Genomic DNA, 22,598 nt, shown 5'->3' with positions numbered 1-22,598 from the left:
ATGAACAGGATTCCTAACACAGAGACACTGTCCAAAGTTCCCAAGCCCTCCTGTCTCCGTTTAAAAGCCCGTGCTCCCTCCAGCGGCACTCTGAGTCTGAGGTTATGCTGGGTGTTACAGTAATCACTGTCCAAAACATTAAAGGATGCAACAGTCCTGAGAGGCACGTTGGACTAAGAGGCAAAATAGCATAGGTCCACCTTCCGCTCGGCTGCTTCCCATGTGACTGTGGCAGAGGCGGCTGCCAGGCAGTGTATGGCACTGTTCCGGGGTCCAGATGCTGAACTTTCAAGGCACTTCTGTACTGAGTTCTCACAATTCCATGAAGTAGGGATTATCATTATTTCCATTTCGCAGAGAAGGAAACTGAGTCTTACAGAAGTAACTCCTCCCATCCATGAGGACCCAAGATACATCCCCAGGTATACTGGACCCCACTTGTTCTTTGGAAACATCCACTTTCTTGACTCTTGTGCAGTGCTGCCTCTTGAGCCAACTTTGAAGACTTGAGCCACTTAATGTCTCTGAGTTTCAGTTTCCCCATGTCTAAACTCAAGCTATAGACCCATTTGGAAAGTTTTAAAAATGCAGACTCCTTGGCCTGAGACCTGGTGGGACAGCGTGGCATGTTCCTAGGTTCCTGGTTGACTGTGTCCTCCCTAGCGCGCTCACATACTATTTCAGGAGCCAGACCACAGATGCTACATGTACAGATGGTGCTTTAATGACTCAAAATAATGTTCCTTCACTGTGAGACATTCACAGAGACCACTCCGTCCGCCCTGGCCCCTGTTGCTTTTATTCTCACTCTCCCATAGGCAGTTCCTATCACTTGAGTGCCTTCCGGTCCAGCCTGGCTCTCATGGTGAGGAGTTAGAGGGAAGAACTCCCCAAGGGTGAGAGTCAGGCTGAAAATCTGGACTGAGAGGCTATATTGGTTTCCCAAGGCTGCTGTAATAAAATACCACAAGCTAGGTGGCTTGAAACAACGTAAATGTATTGTCTCCCAGTTCTGGAGGCTGGAAGTCGGAAAGCAAGGTGTTGGCCAGATCACTCTGAGATTCCCTCGGGGACTCTGGGTCGAATCCTTCCTTGCCTCCTAGCTTCTGGGGGTGCCCGTCCATCCTTGGCAACCCTGGGCTTGCAGCTGTGTCATTCCAATCTCTGCTTCCCTCTTCTTTTTTTTTTTTTTTAAGTATTTATTTATTTATTTATGGCTGTGTTGGGTGGGTCTTCGTTTCTGTGCGAGGGCTTTCTCTAGTTGTGGCAAGTGGGGGCCCCTCTTCATCGCAGTGCGCGGGCCTCTCACTATCGCGGCCTCTCTTGTTGCGGAGCACAGGCTCCAGACGCGCAGGCTCAGTAATTGTGGCTCACGGGCCTACTTGCTCGCGGCATGTGGGATCTTCCCAGACCAGGGCTCGAACCTGTGTCCCCTGCATTAGCAGGCAGATTCTCAACCACTGCGCCACCAGGGAAGCCCCCCTCTTCTTATATAGCCATCTTCCCTGTGTGTCTGTTTGTCCTTTTACAACCATCATATTGGATTACGGTCCACACTTATGGCCTCATCTTAACTCAATAACATCTGCAAAGACCCTTTTTCCAAGTAAGATCACATTCACAGGGAGCAGGGGTTAGAACTTCAACATATCTTTTTGGTGAACACGGTTCAACCCACAATAGAGGCACTTTTCCTACGTTCCTCCATCCTTCATCTCATGAGCTTCACGGACGCTAAACGCATTGAACATCCCCCGTCTGCTTTGAAAGTATCTCAGGAGAGGAGGCGGCTGTGCATCTGACCCACATTCAGAGCCTCTTAGGGATCCAAGAGTCTTAAAACTTTTCCTGGTTCATCTGCCCACATAAGCTCCTGCAAGCCAACTGTGCAAAGTGCGGACCTGGATCCTGGAACAGTCATCAATCCCGCTTTTCATGAATAGAAGTGGAGGCAGAGACCATCAGGACATGAGGAGTAGAGGGGAAATATCGGGCATGAAAGAAAGTGCGGGGGGCTAAGATGCAGCCAGGTCCCAAGCCCCTGACCATTTCATCATGCTTAGCTCTTGTTGAATTGAGACCCCTGTCCCCTCCTTGCTGAAAGCACCATTGCATTTTCTGTGTCAAACCAAACGTGGGCCCTCAGGGCCTAAAATGGCAACTCTTCAATTGAACCACCTTTGAAAACCTGAATTCAAGAGCATCTGTGTCCAGGGATTTTCCTGGCCCAATTTCAAAGGGAAATTTTTTCATGAAAAAGCAAAAGCAGTATGTTTTTCTTCTTTCTAAAAATCACTGTGCTTCTAGTATAATTCGTACCAAGTCACGAATTATTCAGTGCTGCATGGTTTATAAAGCACATTTAAATGCAGCCTCGTTTATTCTTTAAAACAACCTGTGGCTCAGTAATAATAATGACAAGTGAAAGTTATCTGATACTGTCTCTGCACCAGGAACTCTTATAAATGCAACCCTGTTAGACAGACAACAGTTTTTTGGTCCCCTTTTTAAAGATGTAAAGCCGTGTGTCCAAGGTCACAGAGCTAGTCATGGATAAATATGATGTTTGAACCCAGCAGCCTGGTTATAAAGGTCAGGCTCAGAGCCACAGCATTGCCTGTCCCGTGACTCGGAGCCTCACTTTCACATGAGCAAGTCGGTTCTAGTTTATTTAATGCTTGACCCACTAGCACAGTCAGCAGGTGGTAGAGACAAAGACCTATGTGTCTTCTGTTACATAATCCTTCCCTAAAATCCCCTCCGGTAAGAATGCCTTTCTGGCTCTGTGCCTCTCTTGTCCCCATCCTGTTTGGTCTAATGCCTTCAAAATGCAATGGAGGTGTCTCCACCCGTGGGAAGTTTTCCAGCTCACAGCCTAGCTTCGGTCGCTTGGCCAGCCTCCTCCGTACTCCACGCTCACTGGTGCCTTCTCCTGCACCCTGTTCTTCTCTGGCTGCTTCCCCGTCAGTCTCCCACACCCACCGACAGCTCTTGGAGAGCGGGGATACCATTTCTTGGTAAACTTTTTATCCCTGCGTTCCTACCACAGTGCTTAGTTTTAGTAGGGACTCTGCAGAAACAAGGGAATCAATAAAGAAAAAGCACTGCTTTATTAGAAAAACAAATGTTTAGGATACCAGGCTACTACCATGGGGCAACCAAGTTTTTGGTTGTTGTTTTGTTTTGATCAGAATTCACAGTGCCTATATACTGCCTATTTTCTTTTTTCTTTTTTTTTTAACTTTGGGTTTGTTTGTTTGTTTATTTATTTATTTATTTATTTATTATTTATGGCTGTGTTGGGTCTTCGTTTCTGTGCGAGGGCTTTGTCTAGTTGTGGCAAGCGGGGGCCACTCTTCATCGTGGTGCACGGGCCTCTCACTATTGCAGCCTCTTGTTGCGGAGCACAGGCTCCAGACGCGCAGGCTCAGTAGTTGTGGCTCACGGGCCCAGTTGCTCCGCGGCATGTGGGATCCTCCCAGACCAGGGCTCGAACCCGTGTCCCCTGCATTGGCAGGCAGATTCTCAACCACTGCGCCACCAGGGAAACCCTACTGCCTATTTTCTATTGTAGCAGTGGTAGGACAGGAGGGTCCCCTCTTCATAATTTATTCTTTCTATTGAATTTCCAAATGCATGAACCCACATATGTATTATTTCACGTAAATTCACACAGACTATCTTTTTCTACGTTAACTGTGCTTTTAATTCATCATTCTTTGCTTTTTTTCATTTGTTCCTTCTTGCCCCTGCCCTGGTCTTTCCACCCACATCGTCCCTGTCCCCACCACAAGGTGAGCCGTGTAAACACGTCAGGATGTGTCCTTCCATGGTTTTCTCTGCTCTCATTTTATCTTACAGGGATGCATGTAACACATCCACACGCATGTGAAACAGAGTCACGCTGGCCCTGGAGTACTGCCTGGGACTCACATATGAGGCAGATACACATGGAAACTTTATTCCCCCTAGTTTTCTTTTGTTGTAATGCCCCAGTTTCATGACATAATTTTAGGCACTTTACACTTGAATAGCTCACCATTATGTAACGAATGCCATTCAGCTGCAATCACAATTGCTCCCTGGGTCAAGCCTGCTAGCCCAACCCCAGACAGTCATAGGGCAGGAGCAGCAAGCAGGTGATTAGCTGCACCAGCCAACGTGGTAACTGGGGTTCTAGGTATTTTCACCGTAAGTTTCTCTGCCTTAGACAGCTTTGCTGCCACAAATATTTTTGCCACGTAACTAATTAGCCATGATTTTGCTGTAAGGGATAAAACAATGAAAAATAAAAAAGAGACATTAAGAAGGACATCATGAAACATGAAAAATGAATTATAAAATTAAAGAGACTTTATTGCTAAATACAAAATATCTGAATATATTTAAAGTGTGTGTATATTTCATGGCAATACTGCGCAAATGACTGATCTTATTTCGCGACTTGTACATAAGCACTTATCTTCCAGGTCTTTCAATCTTAGTATTTTACACACTGTTTTTTCTTGTTGATTCTTCTCCTCATTTGGCATCACACTTTTTCTTTTTTGCTAAGATTTCTTCCTTCGTTAGGAGAGGTATCAGTTTCCAAATATTAGGATGCATGTTTATACCTAAGCTTTGTATTGCGTTGTGATAGCCTCTACACTGTTGTGTGTTCTTGGCATCTTGTAACATGTCTGTTGATAAACATTCCAAAGTTCTATGGGAAATGTGAGTTCAAATCTGCAACTTTCAGGCCCTCAACCTCTTTCTCCTCCATTGTAGTGTGCTTCAAAATCAGAAACCAGCTCTTGGGGCAAATCATCATCATCTGTCATGATTTTTGTATGATATATATCAAAACAAACTATCAACCAGTCATTTTACCTTTTATGGCAAAATTGTCTTATGACCAATTAGTTATGCAGTGAAAATGTTTACAGCAAAAATGCTTGCTGCAAAGGTGCTTACGGTAAAAATACCTAAAAATAATGGACACGCCTAACTGGATGGAACATTGTGTGGCTGGGAACCTGAAAATCTGAAGAGAGTCCATGGATTGGATTCGAGATGTCTCCAGAAACTAAAATGTCATAAGAGCAGACACCTGATTCCTGTTTGCCCAATCCTAGAAACCATCCTTGGAATAACTGTTAGCATTGCACATAATAATGAAAAGAGCTAATATTTTGTGAGTACTTATCACATGCTTGGCACAGGTCTTCCTTGCTTCACATGTAACAATGCTATTAGTCTTTCCAACAGCCCTAGGAAGCAGGTACTGACACTGGCCCTGTTTACAAATGAGGTAACAGATGTACAAACAGATTAAATAATTTGCCCAAAGTTACATACCAAGTAGACAGCAGACCTGGGATTCAAATCCAAGGAGTCTAATTTCAGAACCTAGAGCTATGTTAAGGGGCTTCCCATACTTTTCCTTCCCACTAAAACACCCACACCCATCACCCAATTACTTGCTTTGAAAATGCTTTCTCATCCTTTAGCTTTCACCTTAAGATCACCTCCCTCCCTGTATAGAGTTAGAAATGTTTTCCCTCTGGGTGCACAACCCTCTTATAGAATTTTCTCCATAGCACTGTGGTTATCTGTTGATGCCTTGTTTTCCTCCACCCATCATTAAGCTCTTCTAGCATAGGAAATGTATCTTATATTTATCCCTAATATCTCATATGATGCCTGGCACATGCAAGGACTTCAAAAATGGCTGTGGAATGAATGAATGAATGAATATTTCAGCATACAACCAGATACCTATAAGGATACACAAGGTATCAAGTTTAGATACAATTTTGCAGAAGTAATAGTAGTGAAAGTCAACAATGCTTTATCCAAAACAGAGCCAGATGTGATTTGGAATTCAGAATTTCCCAGATTTTAAGAAAGTAACATACGGTGCATATACCATAACTCACCTAACACTCCCAGCACCTCCTAATCAAACAAATTTATATATCAGCAATGAAATATATGGATAGTCACACTAAATAGGGTATAGCTTATGAATTGCCTTAGACCAGTTTGGGTGAAGTTTTGCCACCAAATGTGTTAGCTGCAAAGTTGAAAATAAGAAACAAGTCTTGGTGTTCAGACCTGTTTGGATTTTGGGGCTATGAATAAGGGATTGTGGAGTTTATGTAAATTGCAATTTATGTGACTTATGATGACCAATCTACCCTCTCGTGTCTAGAATGTATGGTTTTGGTTCGTCACTTTGAGCCTTTAAAATAAGCAGGTAAAGGTTAATTTAATGAACTAACTTTCTAATTCTAGAGACAACTCATTGTTCCTTCCTTCAAGGACAAACTCTCATCCCCGAGATGGCAAAGGTGGAAAGGGGTAGCTTTGTCATCCTCAGTGAGACCCTTCACCCAGAACCTTTTCTCACACTGAAAATATGGCTCTTTGGGTCTGTTCGTCCTCTCTCTCTCCATCTCCCTCTCCCTCTCCCTCTGTGTCTTTCCTCCTTTTCTCATCTAGAAACATAAAATAGCTATCCAAGAGGTCAAATATGTACATGGGAGAAAATACCTAGTCTTACAGGAGATGTCATCTCCCAAGAGGTCTATTAATGTGGTCTTGTGGTGGGTCCGCCACCTCAGAGCTCATAAGCCAGGCTCCACACCACCAATTAGGCGCCATGCTGGCTCTGGCTGAATTCACTTGACTTGAGACTCTCAGAACTGCTGAGAAGCTCTTGATTCAAAAGACCATTTACTAAATCCTATAAAGGGTCGTGTTACTCCCTCTATATTCTAGGCTCCAAGAATAACCTCACCCTGCCATATGACGGCACTTCCCTGCTACTCTGTAAGTGATTTTCCTAGAGGGCAACAGTGTTTGCCTTTGGAAGCTGGGAGAAGTCTGGTAGTGAGATCTCAGGGGAAATCCTCACTCAGCGGAGGTATCCATGGTTTTGACATGAATTGCTTGGTCATCAATCACATCAGAGCCCTTGGTTCCCCAGGCTCTTGAATGGGAGTGACAACTAAATTGTCAGATTCTCAGAATAAGTGGTTTAAAAGAGGAGAATCTTAAGAAAAGAGTTCCATCACAGAATGTGTAAAATGTGTAAAATCTGTAGTACTGAGCTCGTTGACTGGACCAAAAATGTAGGTTCTTTCCTGAGGACCTCAACAGCCATATCCCATGCCCTCTAAAACTTGAGTTCATTATATTTTACCTCCCCGTATAGGCCAACTAAAAAGTCAGAGAGAAAATAGTTCTGTTGAGTGGAGAGCAGGGATGAGCAAAGTTTGGCTGGTACTCTTCATTTTATTTTTATTTTATTTTTTAAATTTTTATTTAGGTCCTTAATTTTATTTTTAGAATGGAGTTCTGTCACATAAACTCAACACAGCCATATCTAAAAATGTCTCTATTTGTTTTCACAAACACCATTTGTTTTTTCTTAGCTCACCAGGTGTTTTGTTTTTTTTCTTCTAGGGCTATACAAAATTCTTTACCATTCAAAGATGTAGATTCAGACAAATACAGTGTTTTCCCAGTAAGTACCGTTAAGACGAACCAGATGTTTGCTAAATATTGCGTCGCTTCCTATAAATTTCTTTCCTTTAATAAGACAAGATTGACTGCCATTTGAATGTATTATTAATTTGATAATACACCATTTTATGATGTTTACAGACTTTTTGGTATCTTACGAATACACGAACCATCAAAGTGGATCTCAGTCCTAGACTGTTTTCGTTTCCTGACGCCATTCCCAGCTGGAATTCTCCATGGGGATAACAGTTATCTTGAAATGTGTTGGGAATTATTTTCAAAATTCTTAAACGTATTTTAACTTACTTTTTAAAAGTGTGTGTGTGTGTTTATGTCTGTGTACGCATGTTAGATTTAGAACAGTTAGGATGTCAGAATGTTCTCTGCGAAATTCAGCAAGCAAGCAACAGATGTCACAAACTCTCCAAAGTAGGTGGGATCTCAAATACTCTACCTGGGAATGTGAGAAATAAAAACATTGTGTGACATTATCATGACTCTTGATTCTTTCAAATCAGACATGTCAAAAATATAATAAATCCACACAACTAACCAGTTTGGCTAGAGGTTTTTTAAATTATCCAGCAAAATGATTAATCACTGGACCAAATAAACCAATTGTTTTGGAGCCTTTGATAGAGAAAGTTCAGGGAGTTGGATGGTCCTGCTCTTTGTGGAAGTGCACATAGACACATACAAATGAACACACATGTACACAGACACGTGTATAAAACATGCATTCACATAACAACCCATGTGAATGCACACGTGCCCACATACATGCACATTCACACACATGCACCCCCATACACTTACATATCAGCACGCACCCAGCAACGCATATACACACACGCACACACACTCACATACACACACACACTTCATCTGTGATTGGCCCTGGTACCATATTACATTTCACCTCACACGGGAGGTCTTAGCATATCATCTTAATTTTCTTAGTGATCTCTTGTGTTCCTAGACTGTATTTGGATTTAAAATGGCAGATGTCAGTACCCCTCAGACAGCTCTGATTGGCCTTCACTGTGGATAACGTCAAAGCAGAACTGACCCTCCCTGTGTGTGCTCTTCAATTTCAGACACTGCGGGGCTCTCACTGGCGAGGGAGAGACTGTAACGACAGCAACAAGATGGCATACCCAGGCAGAAGGTAACGGTCTCTGCTGGTCACTGATGTCGAAAATTACCTTCTGAAAAGGAGGCAGAAGGCATAATTATCTCCCCCAGCCTAGGGGATTCGTGCTTACAGAGAGAAGGGACCTCCATCTCCTAATTGAAGTAAAGCTCAATGAAAAAACAGTGTTTCTTCATTCATTTGCCCAAAAACTGCTCATCGAGCGTTGCCAAGCACTCTGCATCCTGTTGGGTGGTAAACAAATAGAAATAGCCCTCCTCTCGAGGAGTTTACAGTCTAGCGGGAGAAACACGTGAGTAGACAGGTTATTGTGGACAGGTTATCCAGCCTCCTGCACGAGTTCTCCAGGCAGCCCTGGGCCCAGAAAGAGTAGCCTCTTCCACCAGGAGGAGGGCGAGGGGGGCAGAGAGTAGAGCGCAGGTCACATTTTAGTCCCAGGCTGATGTTCAGTCAATCACATCTCAGACTTCAAACTGGGTATGCCAGCCTTCATCTTAGCTGTGACTACAGTGCTGAAGCATTAACCAGATGTTTGGGACTTCAGAGGCATAACTTTAATGGTGTCACCTGTCTAAATGAAATGGACTGCAGATGTGTTCATTATTCTCATCGGCATCATTCCACAACAATACCGCCCATGAATATAGTCAATTGTGAAAAGACTGCACTTGGTCCACAGTTCCCAGCAAACATCCAAAGCCAAGAGAATGGCAAAGAGGTCAAGTGAGGCTTCTGTGTGCCACAACACACAATGGTGTGTGGCACTTTTCCCTGAAGAAACTGTTGTCTATCAAAGACACTTGGTGTAGCACTCATTCATTCATTCCTTCATTTGTGAAGCTGACATTCAGAGTGATAAATACATGCCGAAGACCAATGTTGACGTTTTCTTCACAGGCCAGACAACTGGGATACACATCAGGATTCAAACTGTAATGGCATTTGGGTAAGCGACTAAATTCAAACTTAACCCTGTTCTCTTGCTTTCCGCCCTCCTTAAAAGCCCATTGCCTGTTTGCTTCAGTCAGACCTAAGGAAGAAGATGGTAGGCTACAGCAACTCTTTTTCTGCTGTTTGGAAGAGAGGCATAGAATCCAATCACATGTGAAGAATGTCCATGATGTAATGAGAGTTGAGCCTGTCTCTGTCACAGCCACTATAAGTCTCGCTTAAGCTCATTCACATCTAATCCCTTTATTCTGTTTGGAACAGTGTGAAATTAAATGGAGAGTGGTGTATAGCAAAGTTTTACAGCAACCCAAACAGCTATTGGAGCAAACCGCATGCTGTCACTGTTTCATTGCAGCAATTTTTTTCTATTTCGTAAGGCTAGTCAGGCAGAATGGAAGTTACCTGTAGTTACCCCACTACCCACATCCTGAGGCATCTAATGCTGGTGCCCCGGTGCCCTATGAATAATAAATTAGCAGCTTCCAGGTAGAGAAAAGGGAAGGAAAGAGAAAAGCCAAACACTTAATCTTAGCACGGCAATGGCAGCAGACCCAGTTTTGTGAGGTCCTGAGCTTACAGGATTTGAGGGGTCCTCGTGAAGAAAAAGAATACCAAATACAAATACAAAATCAAGAATAAAAGTATAATTAATTAGAACAATAAAAGAAATCTTAACAAATTCCTGGAGTCTTGGAAATTCAGGTCCCTTTCTTCTGAGATCTCTGTTCCAATTTGCCAGGAGTGCTTATGTAGAAATATTGTTCTGAGTGCAGCCTGGCTCCTCTCCACCTAAAACACTCTATAGCTCCCAGCTGCTCCCAGCACTCACACAGGCAGGGATCATACAAACCAGGAGCCTTGAAGTTTAAGATTCCCCAGCTTCAAGATAAGTTGCCTCTGAATGGTTGCCTAATTTGTCTGCTTGGATGAAGAGGAGAAAGTTTCTGTAAACAGTTTCCTCTCTCCAGGACACTGACAGTCCATTTCTTCTGAGATATGGAGAGCAAGACAGATTGTATCCTGGTATAGCCCTACCCACCCACCCTATCATCAGTCACACTGCCTTTTCATGAGGAGGGGAAGACATGCCCCCTAGATCTTAAGGTGTCAAGGTGTCAAGACCCCCAAGGCAACTCTTGTTCGATAAAGTCAAGCTTAGTTGTCATGTTGGAGGACATGGGGGGTTATTAGTGTGTGAAGCTGCTGTCTTGGTTCCATGACCCCATCCCTGCCTCTGACATGGGATCCCACCTACATAAGGAAGGCCAATAAGAGACTGTGCTAGACCAGTGGAAATCCACCAGGAGCCCAGGGAGCCAAGACTCAGAGTTTATCATCAGTAATAGGAGAAAGACACATGACCTTCATACCTATCCCTTTCCATGGAGGAAAAATGACTCACAGAATCACAAAATCATAAACTCAGAGAGGGCTTTACAATCACTAAGTCCAACATTTCCCAAACTGTGTCCAAGAACTCCAGTGTTGAGTGGGAGGTTAAGAGGTAAGGGAGGAGGGGCGCTATAGCAAAGTTTGGAAAGTACTGGGTCAAATAAGCCTGAACAGTTCACTTTACTTCCGAATTTCTCAGCATCTTTAATGTTTTAATGCACGTTGGGAGTCCCCAAGACCAAGACAGTGAACACACTGTTTCCAGTACATCTCTGACCATCAGGTTCTTTCTTCCTAGAATACTGTTTATACCATTAAGATCTAGTGGAATGCCAGTGCTCTCCAGACCAGAGTTTGGCAAACAAAAGAAAACAAAAAAAACCAAAAACAAATTATATATATATATTTTAACTTTTTTAAAGTTATCCAGACTCTGCTCGAAACTTCCAAGGACCAGCTGCTCCACTAACGCACAGACTTAGCTTTAAGTGTTAGGAAGCGCCCTCAGCTGGGGTAACTCCATCCCACTCACAGCCTCAACCTCACTTCTGGGCTTCTCAGTCTCATCATATCAACATTTGGACTAATTCTTTATGGTTTGGGCTGCCTTGTAAATTGTATGATGGTCAGTAGCGTCCCTGCCTCTCCCCACTAAATGCCGGTAGCTCCCCCTCCCCGCATTGTAACAACCAAAGATGTCTCCAGGCATTGCCAAATGTCCCTTCGGATGGCTGTGGGGCAGGGGTAGAGGAGGGGTGCCTCAAAATCAGCCCTGTTGAGAATCTCTGCTCTAGAAGCATCAACCCTTAGGCACTGGAGGTGTCAGGGCACTTAGAGCTCCAACTCAGAGACTGCTGAACCCACTCTGCCCCTGTGTCCCGGTCACTGGATGGACCCTCAGTGCTCCCTCCGGGTGATACTACCAGCACTCAGAGCCCTGCCTTGCATCCTTCTGAACAAGATGGTCCAGTCTCTGGATCTCTCCTTATTCCTGCCCCCAGTTCCTTAAAGCCCAATTCACTTACCTAGGATGTTGCTGTGTTGGATTAAGGGCTCAAGAGACTTTAAAGGATTTTATCCACTGATTTGTTTTTGTGCTTTTAAAGCCATTTGGGAAGGATTTCATGTTTGTGTCTCATAAATTTAAAAGCAAGCTGCTAATTTCATCATTTCTCTTAAAGGGTGTTGATCCAAAAGATGGAATTCCATACGAGAAGAAATTCTGTGAAGGTATGAATTGCAAAAGTCAGTGTACTTATTCCAATAGAAGATTCTTTTCTAGTCTGAGTCAGATTGAAGCAAACAGACCATCCAAGTGAGGAAGTGCCTGATGCTACAACATAATGTTGACCAATTTACATTTATTTTTATTTTTTTTAATTAATTAATTTTATTTATTTATTTATGGCTGTGCTGGGTCTTCGTTTCTGTGCGAGGGCTTTCTCTAGTTGTGGCAAGCGGGGGCCACTCTTCATCGTGGTGCGCGGGCCTCTCACTATCGCGGCCTCTCTTGTTGCGGAGCACAGGCTCCAGACGCGCAGGCTCAGTAATTATGGCTCACGGACCCAGCTGCTCTGTGGCATGTGGGATCTTCCCAGACCAGGGCTCGAACCCGTGTCCCCTGCATTAACAGGCAGATTCTCAACCACTGCGCCACCAGGGAAGCCCCCAATTTACATTTATTTTCGTGACAAATTAGAAAATGACATGAAAAAGATTATAGAAAAATGAGGCAGAATCAAGACAAAGCAAAGTTGAATTTGTTTAATTGATTCCTTTTTTGGGGAATTGGAAACTTTAATGATAATATTAGAAAAGGCTGTAAGATAGATAACAGGGTAACCGAAATCCAGCACTTCTCCAAATAAGAAAATAAGTGCAGGTGATAATTTTCAGTCTTCTTTGTGTCCTCCTCAATACACTATAAGGTCAGACGTCTAGACTTGTACTGACAGAGTCCTTGTGTCAACTGGGCTAAAGACTCATATCTGGGTGACTTGAGGAAGACCTCCAAGCAATAGCCATTGAGAGTTCCCAAAAATACCTGAGGAAAAGCTCTGTATTCTAAGTGCCCAATGCCACATACACCTGGGCTACCAGTGTTCTTAGGAGGAACCTATTACCACCCACATAGTACTGAAAACATGGTCCTGGTGATGTCCAAAGAGTCTCAAACAAGACCCTATGGTAGCGTCACTGTTTTATGTTTAGACAATGCTTTCCCCTAACATTTAGAAGCATTTCATTCATTCATTCATTCATTCAACAGATATTTCCTGAACACCTATTCCTATTATGCACCAAGGGCTATACTTGGCTCTGAGTTTTTATGGGCAGACGTGATACAGTCCTTGCCCTCAATCAGCTTAAAGTCTAATTGTCTGTAAGCTATTAGAAGGATAGGATGGAGGTAGAAAATGTAAGGACCCGACACATAGTAATGCAGTTTAGAAATGCTTGTTGGATGAATAAAGGAATGCATTAACAAATAGACAAATGAATAAGTAAACTCAGATCTAAGTGAAATCCTGGTGTGAGGCTCTGGGTTCACTGTGGGAAGCCTCTTGGATTCCCCAAATCCCAACCCCTCCTCAATGTCCTGGGCCTTCTCAGTCCCCATTTGTGTGGCCAAGTGCTAGCTGTCACAAAGTCCCGAGATAGGGAGCCGCTGGAGTGAGGCTGGGCCATCCTCGGCTTGATTTGGGGCCTTTGGAGGTGGAGGAAGTAGGCTCTCCTCTCTGACTCTGAGAAGCACTGATTGATTCTTTCAGGATCTTAAGGGATTTGGAAGAGTTCGTGCATCACCCATGGATGAATGATTCATGTAGATGGGCCTTAGAATCAGATTAAGTGATTCTTAACCTCCAAACATATAGGGCTGCATAGGGATTTTATCTCTCCATCTCCCCACTAATCAGCCATGATTGTCCATCCAGTGCTTTTGTATATATAGATTAAGGACATTAAAAGACCATAACATCTTTGAAAAAAATCAAAATTGCTCCATGAGATTACTAATTCCTAAAGTGGATGTTAACAGAAATGAGTGTGTTTTCCAAGAAAGCAATTTTCAGAACCAAAATTTAGGGCATATTTCTGAGTTCAGATAAAGTTTTGATGCTTTTATTCATCTATCATTCACTCAAGATGTTGCACAGGAGTTTGTTTTATGCTGAGCTAGGAAGGACACCTGCATCTATACAGCTTAGCTGGCAGTTTCAATGGCCTGGAAATCTCATTCAGCTCCCAAATGCTATGCCCCTCACTCTCCAACACTCAAAAAGTGGCAATGCATCACTGTTATGATGCTCTATGCACAGAATACACACCAGGGTATGTGCTCACCTAACTACCCAATCTGGAGGCTTCAAACTACTTGAGTGCATAAATAATGCAAATAAATTGTGCCACCTAGGTTCACAGCCCAGGGGAATCATTTTGCTGGGAGACTCAGCTGGGGCTCATTTTCACATCCCTCCCGATTGGATCACAGCTTCACAGATGTCTTTGGTAAGTAATTTTGGCAGTAATCATGCAGGATGTGCTGGCCTCTGTGTTTGTTTCCCCCTTGCTCTCTATAAATGTGATGCCAGTTCCAAACAGGTGCAGATTTCCCTTCTCAGCACAATCTGCCATCAAAGGCACATCCACAGCCATTTCAGTTCAGTTCAGTTCAAACACTGTGATAAGAACAACAGGCTCATAACAAGAGCTATCTCATCCATTAGAAAAGGAGGATGGTGCCCCTGCCGGATGGAAAGGAAACTTGGGCATAGTGGGGAAGCCCTTGTTGTACGGCCACCTCGGGATGTAGTTCTCTCTTCAACCTCCTATAAAATGAAAACGCTGATCCAGGGAAGTTAAACTGCAAGAATTATACATTCTTCTTTGACCCCTTTTCTCACACTGAAGAAATCAGACACGAACCTGAATACTCTCTTATGGAACCTCTCCCAAGTTCTAAAACTGGGCAAACACAGACTTCCCTTGTAAGGATGAGCAAACAGAGAAGCATTTGAACATAGAAAAAATGTTCATGGTCTCCAAAGAAAATAACTCTTGAAAAAAGCTTCCTACAGGAAAGTGAATTTTGTAAGAGATTAAATCCAGATTCTCAACAATAGTGTGAGGAGATTATGCTCATGAAAAAGGAACAATCTGAGGTTAGAGAAGACTACTTTTAGGTGAAACAATAATGGCCTGATGTAAAAATGCGATGGCCATACTGTCTAGCAAGTTGGACAATGTAAAAAACAGGGTGAGAAAACCAGTCAGCCAAATTCTGGAACTTACATAAGAGACATATAGGATAGGTCCTGGAGATTGAATAGGAAACCCGGGGGAAGAGAACATATCAGACAGAGAGGAAGTGGTGACCAAATAAACAACAAAAGATAATTTTCTTGAGTTGAAGAAATCCTTGACTTTAATCCAAAGCCCCACTGAACTCCAGAGAATATAAAAGAGACTCTACTCATCATGTCTTGCTTTTCCATTATATTCCAAATATAAAGAAAAATCTTGCAATCATTCAGCCCAACAAACAACCAGGACACATACTAGGAGGAAAAATCCTTTTGACATCAGACTTATCTTTCAATAATAAATTTCAGAAAATAGCAGAACAGCCTCTACAACATTTTGAGGATAGTGTGTCAAAAATGCTCCAGCTGCCAAGATATGGTTCCTACATGAAGGCCACAACATATTCTCAGTCATTCAAAGATTCAGAAAATATAACAGATTTATGCTTTCCTGAAAAAGATTATTTTAAGAATTATTCCAATCTCTCTGAGCATGGTATTATAAAAGCAAGGCCAAAAAAAAACTATTACTAGATTTAATTACATGAAATCTTCAAATGTATACAATGTCCAAAAATTCATAAAATTAAAAGACAAATGAAAAACTAGAGCAATATTTATAACATATAAGACAAGATTTAAATTCTCTAATAACAAAGAGTTCCTGCATATCAATAAGGAAAAAACAATTTAATTTTTTAATGATCAAGAACATGACCAATAGGGGCTTCCCTGGTGGCGCAGTGGTTGAGAATCTGCCTGCCATTGCAGGGGACATGGGTTCAAGCCCTGGTCTGGGAAGATCCCACATACCGCGGAGCGACTAGGCCCGTGAGCCACAATTGCTGAGCCTCCGCATCTGGAGCCTGTGCTCCGCAACAAGAGAGGCCGCGACAGTGAGAGGCCTGTGCACCGCGATGAAGAGTGAACCCCGCTTGCCGCAACTAGAGAAAGCCCTCACGCAGAAACGAAGACCCAACACAGCCATAAATAAATAAATAAATAAATATATATATATAAACAAATAAAAAAGAACATGACCAATAAATATAAAAACAGTTTCATCTTCAGTAGTAATCAAAGAAAAACAAATTAAAACAACAATGAGGTATCATCTATCATCTGTCAAATAAGCAAAGTTTAAAAAGTGATAAAGGCCTTCTTTTAGCAAGAATATGGTGAAAGGGACATGTTCCTTCACCACTAATGAGAGTTTAAGTTGCTAGAACGTCTCTGGCAGGCAATTTGACAATATGTATAAAGTGACGTTATAGCGTTTGTGATTTTAACAAGTAATTCTGCTTCTGAAAATTTCTCTTTAAAACTAAACAGTCATTTGCTCAAGAATCTATGTACATGAGTATTCATCAAAGAGTTATTTATAAGAGCAAAAATGAAAAAAGAAATTTAAAAAAAAATAGGGGATTGGGGTGGAGTCAAGATGGCATACTAGGAGGATGTGGAATTTGCGTCTTCTCACAACTATGGCACCTACCAGGCACCGGTGGGGAACCACAGACACCTAAGGGGTTAGGAGGAACCCCCAGCAACCGGTGATCTCTCCTTTTGGCTTGTTGCCCCCCCCCCTTTTTTTTTCTTTTTTCTGCTTTGGTTTTATTTTACCTTGTTGCAGTTGTTTCAATTATAGTTTTATTTTTCCTAATATATTTTTTATCTTTCTAATTTTATTTTGTTTGTTATTCTTTGATATTGTACTGCTCCTTTCTTCCTTATTTTTTTTTTACCATGCCACAAAGCTTGCGGGATCTTGGTTCCCAGGCCAGAGGCTGGGCCGGAGCTCCTGTGTTGGGAGCTCCAAGTCCAAACCGCTGGACTAACAGAGAACCTCAGACTCCAGGGAATATCAACTGGAGTGAGGCCTCCCAGAGGTCCTCATCTCAGCGCCAAGACCCAGCTCTATCTAACTGCCTGCAAACTCCAATGCTGGACGTCTCAGGCCAAACAACCAGTAATACAGGAATACAGCACCACCCATCAAAAAAAAAAAAAAAAAAAGAAAAGAAAGAAATGACAAAAAAATATGTTACAGATGAAAGAGCAAGGTAAAAACCTACAAGACCAAATAAATGAAGACAAAATAGGCAAGCTACCTGAAAAAGAATTCAGAGTAATGATAGTAAACATGATCCAAAATCTCAGAAACAGAATGGAGAAGATACAAGAAACATTTAACAAGGATATAGAAGAACTAAAGAGCAAACAAGCAATGATGAACAACAAAATTACTGAAATTAAAAATACTCTAGAAGGAATCAATAACAGAATAACTGAGGCAGAAGAAAAGATAAGTGAGCTGGAAGATAAAATGGTGGAAATAACTGCCAGGGAGCCGAATAAAGAAAAAAGAATGAAGAGAATTGAGGACAGTCTCAGAGACGTCTGGGGCAACATTAAACGCACAAACATTTGAATTATAGGGGTCCCAGAAGAAGAAGAGAAAAAGAAAAGGTCTGAGAAAATATTTGAAGAGATTATAGTAGAAAACTTCCCTAACGTGGGAAAGGAAATAGTCAATCAAGTCCAGGAAGCACAGAGAGTACCATACAGGATGAACCCAAAGAGAAACACGCCGAAACACATATTAATCAAACTATCAAAAATTAAATACACAGAAAAAATATTAAAAGCAGCAAGGGAAAAGCAACAAATAACGTACAAGGGAATCCCCATAAGGTTAACAGCTGATTTTTCAGCAGAAACTCTGCAAGCCAGAAAGGAGTGGCAGGACATATTTAAAGTGATGAAAGGGAAAAACCTACAACCAAGGTTACTCTACCCAGCAAGGATCTCATTCAGATTCGACGGAGAAATTAAAACCTTTCCAGACAAGCAAAAGCTAAGAGAATTCAGCACCACCAAACCAGCTTTACAACAAAATGCTAAAGGAACATCTCTAGGCAGGAAACACAAGAGAAGGAAAAGACCTACAATAACAAACCTAAAACAATTAAGAAAATGGTAATAGGAACATACATATTGATAATTACCTAAAATGTAAATGGATTAAATGCTCCAATCAAAAGACATAGACTGGCTGAATGGATACAAAGAAGACCTGTATATATGCTGTCTACAAGAGACCCACTTCAGACCTAGGGACACATACAGACTGAAAGTGAGGGGATGGAAAAAGATATTGCATGCAAATGGAAATCAGAAGAAAGCTGGAGTGGCAATTCTCATATCAGATAAAATAGACTTTAAAATAAAGACTATTACAAGAGACAAAGAAGGACGCTACATAATGATCAAGGGATCAATCGAAGAAGAAGTTATAACAATTGTAAATATTTATGCACCCAACACAGGAGCACCTCAATACATAAGGCAAATGCTAACAGCCATAAAAGAGGAAATCAACACTAACACAATAATAGTAGGGGACTTTAACACCCCACTGTCACCAATGGACAGATCATCCAAAATGAAAATAAATAAGGAAGCACAAGCTTTAAATGATACATTAAACAAGATGGACTTAATTGATATTTATAGGACATTCCATCCAAAACAACAGAATACACTTCTCAAGTGCTCATGGAATATTCTCCAGGATAGATCATATCCTGGGTCACAAATCAGGCCTTGGTAAATTTAAGAAAATTGAAATCATACCAAGTATCTTTTCCAACCACAATACTATGAGACTAGACAGCACATTAAAAGGATCATACACTATGATCAAGTGGTGTTTATCCCAGGAATGCAAGGATTCTTCAATATGTGCAAATCAATGTGATTAACCATATTAACAAATTGAAGGGGAAAAACCATATGATCATCTCAATAGAGGCAGAAAAAGCTTTTGACAAAATTCAGCACCCATTTATGATAAAAACTCTCCAGAAAGTAGGCATAGAGGGAACTACCTCAACATAATAAAGGCCGTATATGACAAACCCACAGCCAACATCTTTCCCAATGGTGAAAAACTGAAACCATTTCCTCTAAGATCAGGAATGAGACAAGGTTGACTACTCTCACCAATATTATTCAACATAGTTTTGGAAGTTTTAGCCACAGCAATCAGAGAAGAAAAAGAAATAAAAGGAATCCAAATCCAAAAAGAAGAAGGAAAGCTGTCACTGGTTGCAAATGACATGATACTATACATAGAGAATCCTAAAGATGCTACCAGAGAACTACTAGAGCTAATCAATGAATTTGGTAATGTAGCAGGATATAAAATTAATGCACAGAAATCTCTTTCATTCCTATACACTAATGATGAAAAATCTGAAAGAGAAATTAAGGAAACACTCCCACTTACCACTGCAACAAAAAGAATAAAATACCTGGGAATAAACCTACCTAAGGAGACAAAAGACCTGTATGCAGAAAACTATAAGATACTGATGAAAGAAATTAAAGATGATACAAACAGATGGAGAGATATACTATGTTCTTGGATTGGAAGAATCAACATTGTGAAAATGACTATACTGCCCAAAGGAATCTACAGGTTCAATGCAATCCCTATCAAACTATCAATGGCATTTCTCCCAGAAGTAGAACAAAAAATTGCACAATTTGTATGGAAACACAAAACACCCCAAATAGCCAAAACAATCTTGAGAAAGAAAAATGGAGCTGGAGGAATCAGGCTCCTGGACTTCAGAGTATACTACAAAGCTACAGTAATCAAGACAGTATGGTACTGTCAGAAAAACAGAAATATAGATGAATGGAACAGGATAGAAAGCCCAGAGATAAACCCACGCACATATGGTCACCTTATCTTTGATAAACGAGGCAAGAGTATACAATGGAGAAAAGACGGCCTCTTCAATAAGTGGTGCTGGGAAAACTGGACAGCTACATGTAAAAGAATGAAATTAGAACACTCCCTTCACTTTGTTATACAGCTGAAACTAACACAATACTGTAAAGCAGTTATACTCCAATAAAGATGTTTAAAAAAATAGGGGTTTAGATATTTAAAAATATACTGTATCCACAAAGTGAAATATTATGCAACTGTTAATACACATATTATAGACACATTTCTTAGCAAGAAAATATGTTTATGGTAATTTGTTAGGTGGCAAAACCAGGTTACAAGATAGTAATATATGGGCCAGTTTTTATGAACATATGTGTGTTCATGTGTACAGACAAAGAAAATAATTTGAAGGTTGTAGATCAGTATGTTAACTTTGGACTCTAGAATTCTGGATAACATTTTTTCTAATTTTTCTTCAATGAATTTTTGTTATGTATGTACCAAACATTTGAGGGATTGTTTTGTCTGGTTTTTAAGCAAATAGCTAAGGAAACCAGCTAAAGAATACTAAAGCATTACTTTTTTAATCTTCATAAAAGCCCTCTGGGGTAGGTATTATTACAACATAGCCTCACTTTCCAGACAAGTACTCAGAAATGTTGAGTAGATAGCCTAAGGTCACACAGCTAAGAGGTGCAGAACCACTTCCTGGCAGTATCATCTTGAACAAACCACCTAACCAGAAACTCTGTAGATGATGAAGGAAGGCCATGTGCTTCAGTGAGCTAAGGTCTGTGAAAATGCTTTGGAAACTGTATGTTAGATTCAAACCAGACAAAAGTAGATTGACACACAGCTCACACAGTGCAGTGGTGGTAGCTAACCAAGCTGGTCGATGTCTTCATGCTTGACCTTCCTATTCCACACCTGGCCTCTGGAGGTGGAGGTGAGGGGTGCCTCTCGCTTTAGGGTTCCCTTGGGGAGGACAGCCTCTCACTGGAGCTGGCAGCTCTCTCTGCAGTGTGCTAAGTCTCTGAGGAAGAGAAAAACCCATTGAGAAGACACTTTAAAGAAATCATTCCCACAAGCCCAGTAACCAGCCCCATCCTGGAATCCAGACAATTGGAATTTGGATTGTAGCAATTTTTTATTTGCTATTTGCAACAACAAATGAATTGAAATAACTGCAGATCAGCAGTTGTTGGTTTGGGTTTGGGTTATTTCTCACCCCACACCCATCCCTTTTTGGCAGTAAATTAGTAGTTCAGAAAAATGACTATGAGAATGGCAATGAGGAACCCATATTGGGCATAATGGTAATTGGGATTCATTAGTTTCATCAATATGTCAGTAATGCTATTGATGGTAGAGACAACGCTACAGTTTTAGTGTTAGTTTGTCATCTATTTCAAGCCTTTGATGTTCTAGGATTCTTAAAATATCTCTCCAGGTTAACATTCCTCTCCAAGCTAAAAGTTATCCTGGGCACTCCCAGCCTGGGCCACTTCTGTGGGATACCATTTGATAAGAATGAAAGATGGGACAAGAAGAATAAAAGACAGAGATTTTGCTCAGAAAGTTGATGTTGAAAATGAAGATTTATCACTGAGTTATTGTCAAAATAATGCTGTATACACCACCCAAATCTTAATGACTTAAAACAATCGTCATTTCTTCTCACTCACACAGCTGTGCTAGGCTGGGCTCTGTTGGTCTTTGCTCCAAGCTGAAGCTTGGGTCCAGATCTGCTACACATGTCTCTCATTTTTCCTTGGTTGGGCAATCTATCCAGAGCATGCACTTTTCATGATAATGTCAGAAGTGCAAGAGGGCAAGGCCCTCATACAAACATATTTGCTGCATCATGTCCGCCATCAACCCATAGGCAAAGCAACTCACATGGCCAGACCAATAGGGAAGGAAGTAATCTGCCCAAAGTGAAAGAGGGAAGAGAGGGAATGTTTGCTCTGTTGCTTTTATCTAATCATATATGTTAAATATTCAGTGGAGAAAAATAAGCAAATACAGAAATTATGAAGAAATTATTAAAATTTCCCTCATGCTACCACCCAGAGAGAATCATTTTAACATTTTGGAGTATCAGATTTGTTTTGAAATATTCTTTTAATATTCTTCTTATTGGGGAAAAAAGAAGATATAAAGTCTACATTAGAACCAATTATGAGAATATTAAAAAAAATTACCCCCACTATCTTAAACTTTTCTCTTCCCCAGTACTCTACCCTCACTACGCATACACACACACACACACACACACACACACACACACTATGTAGTCACAAGAATAGCAAGTAAGCAATTGGCAATGCTCCTTTTTTTAAAAATTAGTACTAATCATAATCATTTTTCCACATTGCTACTTAGACTTTTTACTCATTATATCTGTCAGTGTTACATACTATCCTTTTCAGTGTACAAGCCATAATCCACGACTGGATATTAAGCTGATTCATGGTTTCATTTTCTGGCCAGTATAGATCATACTCCTTTTTTTTTTACTTACTATTTTTTATTGAAGTAACAT

The 22,598-nt window shown here is 41.2% G+C and overlaps 1 protein-coding gene across 5 annotated transcripts in view; it reads left to right on the top strand.

Annotated features, from left to right (window-relative positions):
- AOAH (acyloxyacyl hydrolase) overlaps positions 1-22,598 on the top strand; it is a 176,248-nt gene that overhangs the window by 65,672 nt on the left and 87,978 nt on the right. For all 5 annotated transcript variants that reach the window (XM_082471859.1, XM_082471860.1, XM_082471856.1 and 2 more), the window contains 5 exons: positions 7,450-7,510; positions 8,607-8,677; positions 9,560-9,608; positions 12,187-12,235; positions 14,421-14,515. In XM_082471859.1, the coding sequence (XP_082327985.1) occupies positions 7,450-7,510; positions 8,607-8,677; positions 9,560-9,608; positions 12,187-12,235; positions 14,421-14,515 (325 nt within the window). The remainder of the gene's footprint in view (positions 1-7,449; positions 7,511-8,606; positions 8,678-9,559; positions 9,609-12,186; positions 12,236-14,420; positions 14,516-22,598) is intronic.

The sequence above is a fragment of the Balaenoptera physalus genome (assembly GCF_965194825.1).
Source record: "Balaenoptera physalus genome assembly, chromosome: 8".
Classification (NCBI taxonomy): Eukaryota; Metazoa; Chordata; class Mammalia; order Artiodactyla; family Balaenopteridae; genus Balaenoptera; species Balaenoptera physalus.
Note: the sequence above shows the minus strand (reverse complement) of the source record. Positions and strands in the feature narration are given on the sequence as shown.